Source organism: Zonotrichia leucophrys, chromosome 15, assembly GCF_028769735.1.
Source record: "Zonotrichia leucophrys gambelii isolate GWCS_2022_RI chromosome 15, RI_Zleu_2.0, whole genome shotgun sequence".
Lineage (NCBI taxonomy): Eukaryota > Metazoa > Chordata > Aves > Passeriformes > Passerellidae > Zonotrichia > Zonotrichia leucophrys.
Genome location: NC_088185.1, coordinates 461,207 through 474,550, shown reverse-complemented (window position 1 = coordinate 474,550; position 13,344 = coordinate 461,207). Strand labels below are relative to the sequence as shown.

General features: G+C 49.2%; 1 protein-coding gene across 9 annotated transcripts in view; it reads right to left on the bottom strand.

Annotated features, from left to right (window-relative positions):
* Positions 1-13,344, bottom strand: part of RIMBP2 (RIMS binding protein 2) — a 73,282-nt gene that overhangs the window by 34,883 nt on the left and 25,055 nt on the right. For all 9 annotated transcript variants that reach the window (XR_010442181.1, XM_064727070.1, XM_064727071.1 and 6 more), the window contains exons 3-5: positions 4,075-4,164; positions 3,413-3,535; positions 1,862-1,966 (exon numbers count right to left, since the gene is read on the bottom strand). Coding sequence is in view for 8 of the 9 variants with exons in the window: in XM_064727070.1 (XP_064583140.1) it covers positions 1,862-1,963 (102 nt within the window). In the remaining variant the exon portion in view is untranslated. The remainder of the gene's footprint in view (positions 1-1,861; positions 1,967-3,412; positions 3,536-4,074; positions 4,165-13,344) is intronic.

Below are 13,344 nucleotides of genomic sequence, written 5' to 3'. Positions count from 1 at the left end.
GAGGTGCAGGTGGGTGGCTCATCGGCCCTTACAAGGTACCCAGGTGTGCTGAGAAATGCCATCCTGTCACTGCCCAGCTGCCCAATGCCCTCTGGAAACACTTCTTACAGTAAAGACAACTCCAATAAAAAAAACCCAAAACACCAAACCAAACCAAAACAACCAAAACCAAAAGGGAAGGAAGAATTTAACACACTGGGTCCATTGGGAGGCCAGCCCTGGGTGAAATGTGAGCCAGCAGCCCCTGGTAAAGCTGGCACTGATGTGTTTTAGCTCCTTAGATAACAGATTTATTTAAAATATTTATCTTGAGCTTGTTGCACTGTGTGGAACACAGATCCAGCCCAACCTGGGCTGTGCCTGGTCCCTGTCACAGAACTCAGATTTGTGCTGCCAGCCCAAAGCAGGATTTATGAGGAGAATGTAACAAAAATCACCAAGAAATGCTCTATCTTCCTTTGATTTCTTTCCTTTGCCAGGGAATTTAAGTCCAAATGTATGAGGCAGTTCTAATAATAACAGCTGAATATAGCTGGAAATGGCATTTTGCAGTGTGCCTAAGTGCACTTATTGAGAAAGACTAAAAGAAAATTAACTGGAAAATTTCATTTGGTCAACTACAGCATTCTATTTCAAGCACTATATTAGATACATCTTTTATTCTGCTGAGAAGGTCCCTCCTTGCCAATTCTCTACCAAATTATCATTAGCAGCATTATTTGTGTTTTAATCTAGTCCAGCAATTGGGAGAATCAACATTAGCACTGAGACAATTGCTGCTTTAAGTGACTTTGGCAAGACTGAAACTCAACATCATGGTTTTTGTATTATAATGAATACTGAGAAATTGCAGTGTGGGGAAAAAAAAAATAAGTCTTGAAGTGATTTGTGAATTGGAGAATGCCCTTGAAGTGAGGTGTTTAAGGAACTGTTCAGTTTCTGTGCAGGGCACACGTTCCTGAAAAGGAAGGTAACTGTGATGGGTCAGGACCTTGACAAGACTTTCTTCTTCCTAATTTACTGGGGAAAAGTAGCAAGAACTGCATGTCTGGGAGAGGAGGCCAAAGAAACCCCACCAACCATGGGTGTGTCAGTGAGAGCATCCCCAGCACGCTGGAAATGGCACAGACCTCGGGTTCTGAGTGTCAGGAAATGAGGATTGGGCTCCTTGGTGGCATTTAAGGAATGCACAAGCGTTACCCAGCCAAACACGGAGGGGAGCAATGGAAATGCAAAGGACACCCAGGGGACTGCGGCACTCCTGTCCCCATGGGGAACAGAGAAGCCCAGACACAGTGGGGCAGGCTGCAGGAGCATTTATCAGCCCTGGAGCACAGAGACCCTCCTGTTCCAGGGCCTGGAACCCCCAGGGCAGAGAGGAGAGCATCTGGCTGGAGTCCTTTCACGTTCCTCTGTCCTGCAATCTCCTGCCTGTCCCTGTCCCCAGGTACCTTCTGCAGGAGCTCCATTCCTGCCTGTCTCTGTCCCCATCCCATCCCATCCCCATCCCCATCCCCATCCCCATCCCATCCCATCCCATCCCCATCCCCATCCCATCCCATCCCAGTACCTTCTGCAGCAGCTCGATCTCCTGCCTGTCCCCATCCCTGTCCCTGTCCCATCCCATCCCATCCCCATCCCTGTCCCATCCCATCCCAGTACCTTCTGCAGCAGCTCGATCTCCTGCCTGTCCCTGTCCCATCCCCATCCCATCCCATCCCTATCCCTGTCCCTGTCCCGTCCCATCCCATCCCATCCCGTCCCATCCCCATCCCCATCCCATCCCAGTACCTTCTGCAGCAGCTCGATCTCCTGCCTGTCCCCATCCCTGTCCCATCCCCATCCCATCCCATCCCAGTACCTTCTGCAGCAGCTCGATCTCCTGCTGTTTGGCGTTGAGGACAGCCAGTGCTTGCTCATGCTCCAGCTCCAGCTGTTGCCGCCGCTCCGCAGCCTCTCGCATGTGCTGGGAGGAGGAGGAGGAGGGGACAGCCTTCAGGGACAGCCCTCAGTGACAGCCCTCAGGGACAGCCCTCGGGGACAGCCCCGGCCGCAGCTGCCAGGCCAGGGATGCCCTGCTGCCCACACACACCTGCCTGGCACCTGAGAGGCAGCAGGAAACCAGGGGGGCTGGGGTTTGGTCAGGGCTTCAGCCAAAGGGAGCTCAGGCACCTGGACATCAGCCCTGCCAGGACCCAAATCCATGACATGCTATGCTCTGGCACTGCAGGACCCAGGCTGTGACACTGTGACACTGTGACCCAGGCTGTGACACTGCCAGGACCCAAATCCACGACACTGCCATGCTCTGACACTGCCATCTCTATTCCTTCATCAGACTCTACATTTAAAAATCTTTCTGCTAAGCATCCACATCTGTGAGACTTTCTTGTCAAACTTTCATCCTCCCAACACCACACAGAGCTCCCAGAAGCTGTGAGGAGTGCTGGATGCTAGCAAATCACAGCAGTGTGAGCAAGGCTCCTGGAGGAGCACAGGCTGCAGTGTCAGGACACCCTCTGCAGATAGAAATCTTTTCATTACAGGTTAATATTACTCCCCAGCATCCCTGGAGCTTTCAAACACCCTCATATTAAATGGGAGCTAAGAGAGATCTCTTTCTAGATTCTGATCTCTTCCCTGGTGAACCTGGTATTAAAGATTTTTATTTTCCAAATTACATGCTATTCCCACAATAGTGTCTGAGCAGAGGCACAATGCCTTATCTGCAGCACTGAGTTATTGCACACAAACCTGGGAGACATCAGCACTTGGGAAAACAAATGCATGGAGAAAATGGGCAAGAACAGCCCAGAATATCTCTTACTGTCAACAGGAGAGAGTTTTATCAAGCTACAACTCACTTTATAAGTTTTTGGAGCAATCCCACAAAGCAAAAGCACATTGACAGTAGTTCTATCCAACCACTATAAGCACACGTACCTTTGGTTAAACAATGCTTGCTTATTTCAAATACAATACCTGCTTGTAAACCTTAAACACAATGCACAAAGCTCCATTATTAAGCTTAGAACTTCCTAATATCTTGCTAGATAAACTTTTCTGCAGCTTAGGGAGTTATTCAGACAAGCGTTAATACACAGACCATTGTTCTATTTGTCCTCGCTTTTCTACTTTCTAAATAAATTTCCGCAGACCAATCTCATGGCTGCTGCTTAGCTCCAGCCACAGTTCTGCTGTCTCTGAGGCCTTTTGCAGCTTTCCCAAACGCTCTGATTTAGTGGATTGCCCCAAGGGCTCTCTCTGTTTGAGACCCCATCAGTGCCTGGGGCTCCCATTGGCACCCTGCCCCAAGCTGAGAGGGGTTTCAGTGCCTGGGTGGGCAGGGCTGAGCACCAGGGACCGTGGGCAGCAGGGGAGGATGCACTGATGGCATTGGGGTTATACCCACCTTCAGGACCTGCTCTAGGTTCTCCAGCTTGGCTTGGAGCTGGTGTTTTCCCCCCACAGCCAAATCTCGTCCTCTGGTCACTCTGAGCAGGGTTTCCCGAAGGTGGGCATAGTCTGATTGTACCTGGGAAATAAAACGGGGTTATTGCCAGACTGCAGGGAATTATTGATAAACAAACAGGGTCATTGCCAGACTGCAGTGAGTTATTGCCAAAAAAAACAGGGTTATTGCCAAACTGCAGTGAAGTTATTGCCAAAACAAACAGGGTCATTGCCAGGCTGCAGGGAATTATTGCCAGAACAAAAAGGGTCATTGCCAAACTGCAGGGGCACACCTGGGCACAGCTGTGCGTTACCTGGCCGTGCTGCAGCGCTCGGGGGCACACCTGGCACAGCTGTGCATTACCTGGCCGTGCTGCAGTGCTCAGGGGCACACCTGGCACACCTGGGCACAGCTGTGCATTACCTGGCCGTGCTGCAGTGCTCAGGGGCACACCTGGGCACAGCTGGCACACCTGGCCGTGCTGCAGCACTTGGAGGCACACCTGGGCACAGCTGGCACACCTGGCCGTGCTGCAGTGCTCAGGGGCACACCTGGGCACAGCTGGCACACCTGGCCGTGCTGCAGTGCTCAGGGGCACACCTGGCACAGCTGTGCATTACCTGGCCGTGCTGCAGCGCTCGGGGGCACACGCTGGCATGCTGCAGGCTCAGACAGTTCTCCTCCCGCCCAGCATCCTTCAGCTCCTGCTCCTGGAACAGAAACAAAGCGTGTCACACCCTCAGCTCCGTGTCACACCCTCGTGTCACACCCTCAGTCCGTGTCACAGCCCCAGGATTTCCATTGAAACCCCTGCAGTAAGGAGAGGATGCATTTGTGTATCCCCAGTGTGTTTGGAAGTGACAGATAAATGTCAGCTTGAAATATTTATATTGCTTGCTCAGAAGAAAAAAAAGCATTAAAGGACAAAGAATGAGTGACTCAAAGGCTCTGGAGCAATAACAGGTGGCAAAAGCCAGAAACTGAGCCAAAGTCTTTAAATTGCAGCCAAGTTCCCTCCCTGGGCTGTGCCTTCTGGAGGTGATCCAGGTCACAGTCACTGTCAGGGCAGGAATTCCACAGCGTGGGCTCCAGGGTGCTCCCTGAGGGGTGTGAGAGCAGCAGGGAGCCCTGAGCCCAGCAGGGGCTGGGGGCTGGCCCTGAGAACCTGCCTGGAGGGGCTGGGGTCGGCCCTGAGCCCTGCAGGGGCTGGGACCAGCCCTGGGCACTGCCTGGGGACCCTGGCACCTGCCTGGGGACACTGGCACCAGCTCAGGGGGTGCTGGCACCTGCCTGGGGACACTGGCACCTGCCTGGGGACACTGGCACCAGCTCAGGGGGTGCTGGCACCTGCCTGGGGGTGCTGGCACCTGCCTGGGGACACTGGCACCTGCCTGGGGACACTGGCACCAGCTCAGGGGGTGCTGGCACCAGCCTGGGGACACTGGCACCTGCCTGGGGACACTGGCACCAGCCTGGGGGTGCTGGCACCTGCCTGGGTGTGCTGCTTGCCTCCAGCCCTGCCGTGGGTGCCAGGGATTCTCCACTCCTGCCCTCCCCACTCCCAGCTCAGTAACTCTCCCAAATTCTGACGGGGACAGGCAAACAGGCACCGCTCTGTGACTGCCTGCACCCGAGAGGGAATGCTGTGGGATCTCACGCTCATTCTGGAGCTGGCATGATGGAGACTGCCAGTCTGAAAAACAGACCTGTGGAGAGCATTGCCACGCACCCTTCCCTCATCCTTCCTTGTCTTTATGGAAATAGCTTTGACTCCTTAATAGAAATGTAATGGGAGTTTTTCTCCGTGGTGCCCCCCGTCCCCGTTTGCTCCCTGCACAGAACGATTCTGACAGGGTGACTGTGCTTGAGCAGCAGCAGCAGCATCTCTGCCACCCTGGCCAAGCACCCGCTGCAGTGCTGGCACACGGGCAGGGTGCACGTTGGAACTCATCAGGACAGGATGGAGGCAAATGCTGACCAAAGGGAGCAGCCTGGAGTGCAAAGGAAACAGTGCTTGGTGCTTCCAGAGGAGCTGCAGAGCCCCGGCACGGGGTTTCAGTGATCAGCTGCACTCTGGCACCCCCTTTCCCATGAGGTTGCTGCACTGTGCTCACTAAAACCAGGAGAAAAACAGGAGGGAAAAGGGGGAAAAGGCAGAGAAAAAAAGGAGAAAAAGCAGAGAAAAAGCAGAGAAAAAAAGGAGAAAAAAAGGAGGAAAAGAAGAGAAAAAAAGAAGAAAAAGCAGAGAAAAAAAAAAGAGAAAAAGCAGAGAAAAAAAGGAGAAAAAGCAGAGAAAAAAAAAGAGAAAAAGCATAGGAAAAAAAGGAGAAAAAGCAGAGAAAAAAAGGAGAAAAAGCAGAGCTGTTGCTGCCCAGGCTGTGCCACACTCCTGTCCATCTGTCTGACACCTGTCTGTCCCCTCCTGTCTGTCTGTCTGTCACTGCCCAGGCTGTGCCACCCTCCTGTCTGTCCGTCTGTCTGTCCCCTCCTGTCCCAGCCAGGGGACAGAGCTGCGCAGCCCTGCCTGCCACAGCCCCCACACGCAGCAAGTTCACTCACAATAAATGACATTTCATGGAAAGCCATTGCAGACAATGAGAAATAAACAAACAAGATAGCCTTACTGTTTTTAGGTGTTTTACTATTTCCATTTGATGCTTCCTCTCAACTGCCATGGTGAAGCACATGTTAGCAAACAGCACAGGAAAGCAGCTGGACATTTTCTGAGGTTAAAAACTAATGAATTCCTGCAGACAAACTAACAACGTGAGTGTTTCCACTCCCACCCTGAAGGTAAAGGAAAGCTACACAGGAACACTTGCATTTTAAATGAAATCACTCTGCAATTGGATTTGCTCCGTTGTAAAAATAGGAACTTTTCCGTGCAAATGATACTGTTCTAACAAAGGAAAACAAATGCAGCTTTACCCCTCTAATCAGCAGGCTGCATTTAGCACCAGAAACACCACACAAAAATAGCACTTCTTAAAAAGCACTGCTAAAATGGGACTGAGGAACTGAGCAGCGCCTTGGCCTTGGGAAGCACCAGGGTCCTGCAGGAGATCCTGGGGGGAAACACAGCAATTCCTCCCTGCTGCATTTTTATTGCAAAAAAACCCTGCAGTGACCAGCCCTGCACACCAGCCCGTTCCATTGTGAAAAATGTGAAAACACAGCAATTCCTCCCTGCTGCATTTTTATTGCAAAAAAACCCTGCAGTGACCAGCCCTGCACACCAGCCCGTTCCATTGTGAAAAATGTGAAAACACAACAATTCCTCCCTGCTGCATTTCTATTGCAAAAAAACCCTGCAGGTGACCTGCCTGGCACACCAGCCCGTTCCATTGTGAAAAATGGGTATTTTATGGTTGGCTTTTCACAAATATTCAAATGAATATTATATGTGTTGTGTTAGAAAGTGATGCTGTATTAATGATCTTAAGTAATGTGTTAAATATAGTTTTAACAAGATGTTAAAATAGAAACTATGCTATGTGAGATACTTTTTCTAAACGAAGGACTCACAGTGAGATAGCAGCCACAGGACACCTGAATCTTTCAGAGAAAGAGAATTTATTGCTCTCTTATCAGAAGTAATGAACTTCATCCCACCTGGCTCAGCCCTGGAGACCCCGTCAGGATTCAGAGGAAGAAGCTGACACTGCCCAGACAGAATCCTGTGTTTGGATGGAATTTATGCATCATGTAGGAGGTGCATGAATATGCAACAGGCTGTTGCTTTTAAGGGTTAATCCTTGGTTAACATGGCTCCTTTTCGGCCTTATTTTGCCCAGAAAGAGGCTGGGTCTGTTCTGCCGATGCCTGCAATGCAATCAGCCAGACTGGCTCCCACAAACGCCCTCCAAAGCTTTTCCTTCTCGCCACGCACAAAGAGCAGCAAACAGCATCGGCCGTTGCCATGGCAACACCGCGCCCCAGCAGGTGAAAAATGCACCCGTGGCACTGGGAAAGGATGGAATGTACTGAACCTGAGCATCAAATCCACCCGTGGCACCGGGAAAGGATGGAATGTACTGAACCTGAGCATCAAATCCACCCTGGCACTGGGAAAGGATGGAATGCACCGAACCTGAGCATAAAATCCACCCGTGGCACTGGGAAAGGATGGAATGCACCGAACCTGAGCATAAAATCCACCCTGGCACTGGGAAAGGATGGAATGCACCAAACCTGAGCATAAAATCCACCCTGGCACTGGGAAAGGATGGAATGCACCGAACCTGAGCATAAAATCCACCCTGGCACTGGGAAAGGATGGAATGCACCGAACCTGAGCATAAAATCCGCAGTGGCACCGGGAAAGGATGGAATGTACGGAACCTGAGCATCAAATCCACCCATGGCACCGGGAAAGGATGGAATGCACCGAACCTGAGCATCAAATCCACCCTGGCACTGGGAAAGGATGGAATGCACTGAACCTGAGCATCAAATCCACCCGTGGCACTGGGAAAGGATGGAATGCACCGAACCTGAGCATCAAATCCACCTGTGGCACTGGGAAAGGATGGAATGCACCGAACCTGAGCATAACACCAACCTCGGCTCAGCAAGCTCCGTGCTCTCCCCAGGACTGGCACATCCTCCAGTGAGAAATGCAGAGATGCAAATGGTAAAACCCTCCTGTGAACTCTGGTACATCAGTAATTCCTCAGCTGTCTCAGAGTCATTGTATCAGGCAGAAACTTCTACCAATATATTGCATAAGTTTGGAAATCTCTATGAAAAGTTAAGCCCAATTTTTAGAAGTTATGAGTGACTTGAAAACAGAAGATAATTTTTCATTTCAAGACAGACACGAGAAAAATGTGCTGAATAATTTTAAGGATTAGGTGCCAGAAGCATCATTCAAAAACAGCTCTTCATGCTCCAGAAACTCTGTTTTCAGAACAGATAACATTACAGCCTTCAAGTCAGACTGCTCAACCCATTTTTCACCTTGTGCTGAGCCAAGGGGGTACACAGAAACACTGAAGAAATTTATGAGAAAAGCAAAGTATTCTGGACTCTGCAAAACACCAAGCACAAAGAATCCCTTATATTCTCTATTCCAAATTGCTGCTCATCACAAGTGAACAAGAACCACTGTACTTGACTGAAATAAAGCTCAGGTGTCACCTCTGCACAGCAACCCCCAGAGCCATCCCAGACAACCCAGCACCACCTCTGGCTCTCCCAACCACCAGGTAACCCCAAACCCACGGTGGAAAATCTGTCCATGAAGAAAGAATGGATCCCTCACAAGGTAATTGTAATTCTCTGTGCAAAGCAAAACCTTGGGGAAGGTTTTAAACTACACAAAAAACTTCCAGCACCTCAGACACTCGAGTCCAGATACTGCCAACTGTATTTCTACCTATTATGAATTTCATTAACATATATTTTCTATTCCTATTGAACTAATTTTCCATTGTTGCTTATGTTTTCTCATGATATATTTATTTATTCCAAGGAATGCTGAGAGATCTTCAGTCCTCAAGCAAACTAATTAGTTTTAATAAAGCCAGAAGAAATTAGTTTGGGTTAAAAATTAACAGATAACAAGTTTAAGAGATGCTTCTGGTTCTCAGTGAGCTGAGACAGAAGGTTCATCAAAGGGATTATCAGTTTATCTCCCATTACGAACAAAGATTTTGCAATTAGGCAACATCTACATGAAGAAATCACCGAGTTATGTGTTCATAGGATGGCTATCAGAGGAGCTCAGGAAAAACAACCTGGCAATAAGGATGGCAAGGAAATTACTGCACACCCTTCTCCTCTGGAGAACGAGATTGAAATGGAACCGAGCTCCCCAAATCTCCCCGATCAGCAAAAGGAGGGATGAGAGTGGAAATTAGAGATAGCCCCAGATGGCCGCACATTTATGAACTTTTCTAGAACACAAATTTCTCCTGACTGATTCTTTTCCCCAGCCATCAGCTGAGGAACGACCCCTGCCTGCAGAGGAGGCTCCAGCAGAGCCCTGCTCCAGTGACAAATGTCCCATGAAATGGGGAAACAGCCCAGGAAAGGCTGGGATTGCTCCTGAATATCCCAGATTCAGTGCCAGGGGTGCTGCTCCAAGCGTTCTGATGTAAATGTGCAAAATCTCCTGTAAACGTGCAAAACCTGCTGCAAGTGTGCAAATCCCTCTGTAAATGTGCCAAACCTGCTCCAAGTGTGCAAAACCTGCTGCAATTATCGCAAACCTGCTGCAAGTGTGCAAAACCTGATAGAAATGTGCCAGACCTGCTGCAAATATGCAAAACCTGCTGCAGATGTGCCAAACTTGCTGCAAATGTGCAAAACCCTCTGTAAATGCGCCAAACCTGCTGCAAGTGTGCCAAACCTGCTGTAAATTAGCAAAGCCTGCTGCAGAAGTGCCAACCCTGCTGGCACCTGCCCTGGGAGCCCCTGAACAAAAGCAGCAACCCTGCAGTAAACACATCACAGCAAACCCAGCCCTGTCTGTGCCTCCCTGGGATGCTCTGAGAGCCCCCAGCCCTGAATTTCTCCTCCAGCACAGCAGCATGAGAGGGTTTGATCCTCTCCCAAATCTGTGCATCCCTCATTAGCCATCCTCTCCCTCCATCAGTGCCTTGCTGTTGTTCGATTTTCCGAGCTCCCAGCAAATTAACACAAATTGAATTCCACAGAAAAGTTGTTGCAGGCTCTCTCCCCCACGCCTGATTTAATCCCATTTTCTTCTCCCTCAATTTACGCTACGTTTAATGGTGAAAATGATTCCTAAGATTGATTTCTGATGATAATACTTATCACAGTTCAGAGGATTATTCTTCCTGTCTATTTTTAGCCAATTCTCAAAGAAAAGATTTGCTCTGGAACAACTTGTGAAGGCCAAAAGTGATATTTAAACAAAAGATAATTTCTTTTCCCTTTTGCCTCCCCCTTAAAGCAGCGCACCCAGCCTGTGGCAGGAGACACAAAGGCCTGACTTATTTCCTCCTGTCATAAATAATGCCAGCAAATGGGGGAGAATGGACAGAAGAATGAGAAACAAAACAGTGTTATTCATTTAGATGTATAATTATTATAATTAGATATATATTATTAAATATTATTATATATAATATATAAATTATAATGTTTAAAGTATATATATTATATAAATTATATAAAAATTATAATAATACAATATGTATTATTATCATTATTATAATTAGATGTATAATAAACTATTTTCTTTATGGACAAACCTACAGGTAAAGACATTCTTCTACAGTTTTCAACTGCTCTGAAATTCTTTTCAGAAAATAAAATTATCATTTATTGGTGCTGTGCCATGAATATAACCTGTTTTTAACAAAATATTCTCCGTATAAAATTATCTCTTTTTAAAGCCCTATGGTTGAAATTGTTTGAAGTCTGATGGGAGATTATCTGCTTAATCCATTTCTCTCACTTGGGCATTCCAGATTTCATGCAGCTGTGCAAAGTCAGTTCTGCTGACAGACCTGTGGGGCTCCTCACCAAGCAGAACAGGAGTCAGGAGAAAATAAAATATACAGCTTGAGGGTGGTTAAAAAGGGAAAGTGCAGAGGAATGGGGCTGCAGGGCAGAAATGCTGAGTTACAGCTGAGTTACAGCTGTCACTGCTGCTGCTGCACTGCTGCAGGGTCCCTGCTCCATCCTGCACCTTCTGCTGGGGGGGAGCAGCCCAGGGAGCCTTGGGGGGTGCATTTCCTGCAGGGGCTGCATTTCCTGCAAAGGTAAGCCTCTTATCTGCATTTCCTGCAGAGGTAACCTTGGGAGCTGCATTTCCTGCAGAGGGCAGCCTGTTCTGTGCATTTCCTGCAGAGGGCAGCCTGTTCTGTGCATTTCCTGCAGGGGGAATCCTGTTCTGTGCATTTCCCTGCAGAGAGCAGCCTGTTCTGTGCATTCCCTGCAGAGGGCAGCCTGTTCTGTGCATTTCCTGCAGAGGGCAGCCTGTTGTGTGCATTTCCTGCAGGGGGCAGCCTGTTCTGTGCATTTCCTGCAGCGGGCAGCCTGTTAACTGCATTTCCTGCAGAGGGCAGCCTGTTAACTGCATTTCCTGCAGCTCAGGTCCTGCTCCATCCCTGCCCTGGCTGAGGAGCCTCAGGCCCTGCATCAGAGGATGCTGCACTGCCCAGAGACACGGAACTCCTGCCAGCCCCTCTTGGGCTTGTGCCTGGCCCAGAAGCTCAGTCTGAGCCTTTCCTTCTGCTTGCAGCACAGCTCAGCATGACTCAGTGCTGCTGCTGCCCTGAACGGGCTCGGAGCCCATAATTACCCAAACGAGCTCCTTCCCTTCATTATTTCTCTGTGTGGCTCCCTGAGCCCAGGCTGAGCCCCAGGGCAGGGCACAGCAGCTGCCCCAAAGCACCCCAGAAAAGGGATCTGGAGCCTCAGCTCTGCCCTGGAAATCCTGTCCTGCTCCCCCACAGCCTGCAAGGAAACCCAAGCCCTGAACACTTTCTGTCTGCCAGATTGTCAAATGGCATCATTTCTTCTTGTGTGCAAAATGCGTGCTGGAAGTTGCTCAAATGCCAAAACTTGTCTGATCCTGCTACTGTGTAGTAGAGAATAATTTCTAAATTTAGGAGGTAATTGCTTTGCTGTCCAGTGAAACGTACACTAAAAAAATGATTTCCTCTAGGCAAGTCCTCATTTCAAACACCAACTCAGACTGCAGTGACACAAGCACTAAACCCCTGGGAAAGGGAAGCTGTGCAATTCCATTGTTGCTGTTTTCTGTTCCCTGGCTGTTCCACAACACAATCCAAACAACAGCAGCAGCGCTCAGATGTCATCCAGCACACCCTTACAAAGTGCTTGGCAAATAAAACCACGCCGTTCTCCTGGGTAATGTTTCTTTTTGTGGAGGATCCCGACTCCCCCAGCTGTGTTTTGTTGGAATTCTGAACAAGAAGCTGACATTTCCAACGCTTTGTGCGGATGAAAGGAGGGACAGGTTCTGGTTTCAGGAGGCACAGCCTGCCTGGCACTGATGCCCTGGAGCAGCTCCTGCCAGCCTGGACCTTGGGGGCACCAGGACTTTGATTCCAGGAATGTCAGAGGAATGAATTCCCAGCCCCTAAAACCTGAAAGAGGCTGGGGAGAGCAGCTGTCACAGACATCTTTTATGGAAAATCCTTCCCTTAGGGTTTTCCCTCCTGAGAAGCTGGGAGGCCTCAGGAACAAAATGCAAACAATGATTATCTGCTGCTGTGGAATGCAACAGGGCCATCTGGGATTGGGCTCATGTTGGTTGTTTCTAATTAATGGCCAATCACAGTCAGCTGGCCCAGACTCTCTGTCCCAGACACAAACCTTTGTTATAATTTCTTCTTTTTCTATTCTTAGCTAGCCTTCTGACGAAACATTTTCTTCTATTCTTTTAGTGTAGTTTCAGTGTAATATATATCATAAAATAATAAATCAGCCATCTGTAACATGGAGCCAGATCCTCGTCTCTTCCCTCATCCTCAGACCCTGTGAACACCATCACAAACAGCCAAGCTGACACCAGAGCAGTTTGGTGCCAGCTGCAATGACTCCTGTGCCAGCCCACAGGTGGGTCTGAGCCCCAAATCCCCATCCAGGTAACTGGCACCTGCAGGCACTCCTGTGCCAGCCCACAGGTGGGTCTGAGCCCCAAATCCCCAGCCAGGTAACTGGCACCTGCAGGCACTCCCCATGAGCAGCTCTGAGCCTCTCACAGGTCTGACACCCCATGAACTGCTGTGGATTAAACATTCAGTGCCAGACACGTTTAAATTGGGATTTCACAGCTCTTCCAGCTCAGCCCGATGCTGACAGGGAGGGAAGGGCAAACCAGAATCCCAAACTCGCCATCAGTGTTTGTCAGGGCTCAGAAAGGATCAGGGGCAGCCCAGGGTGAGGCT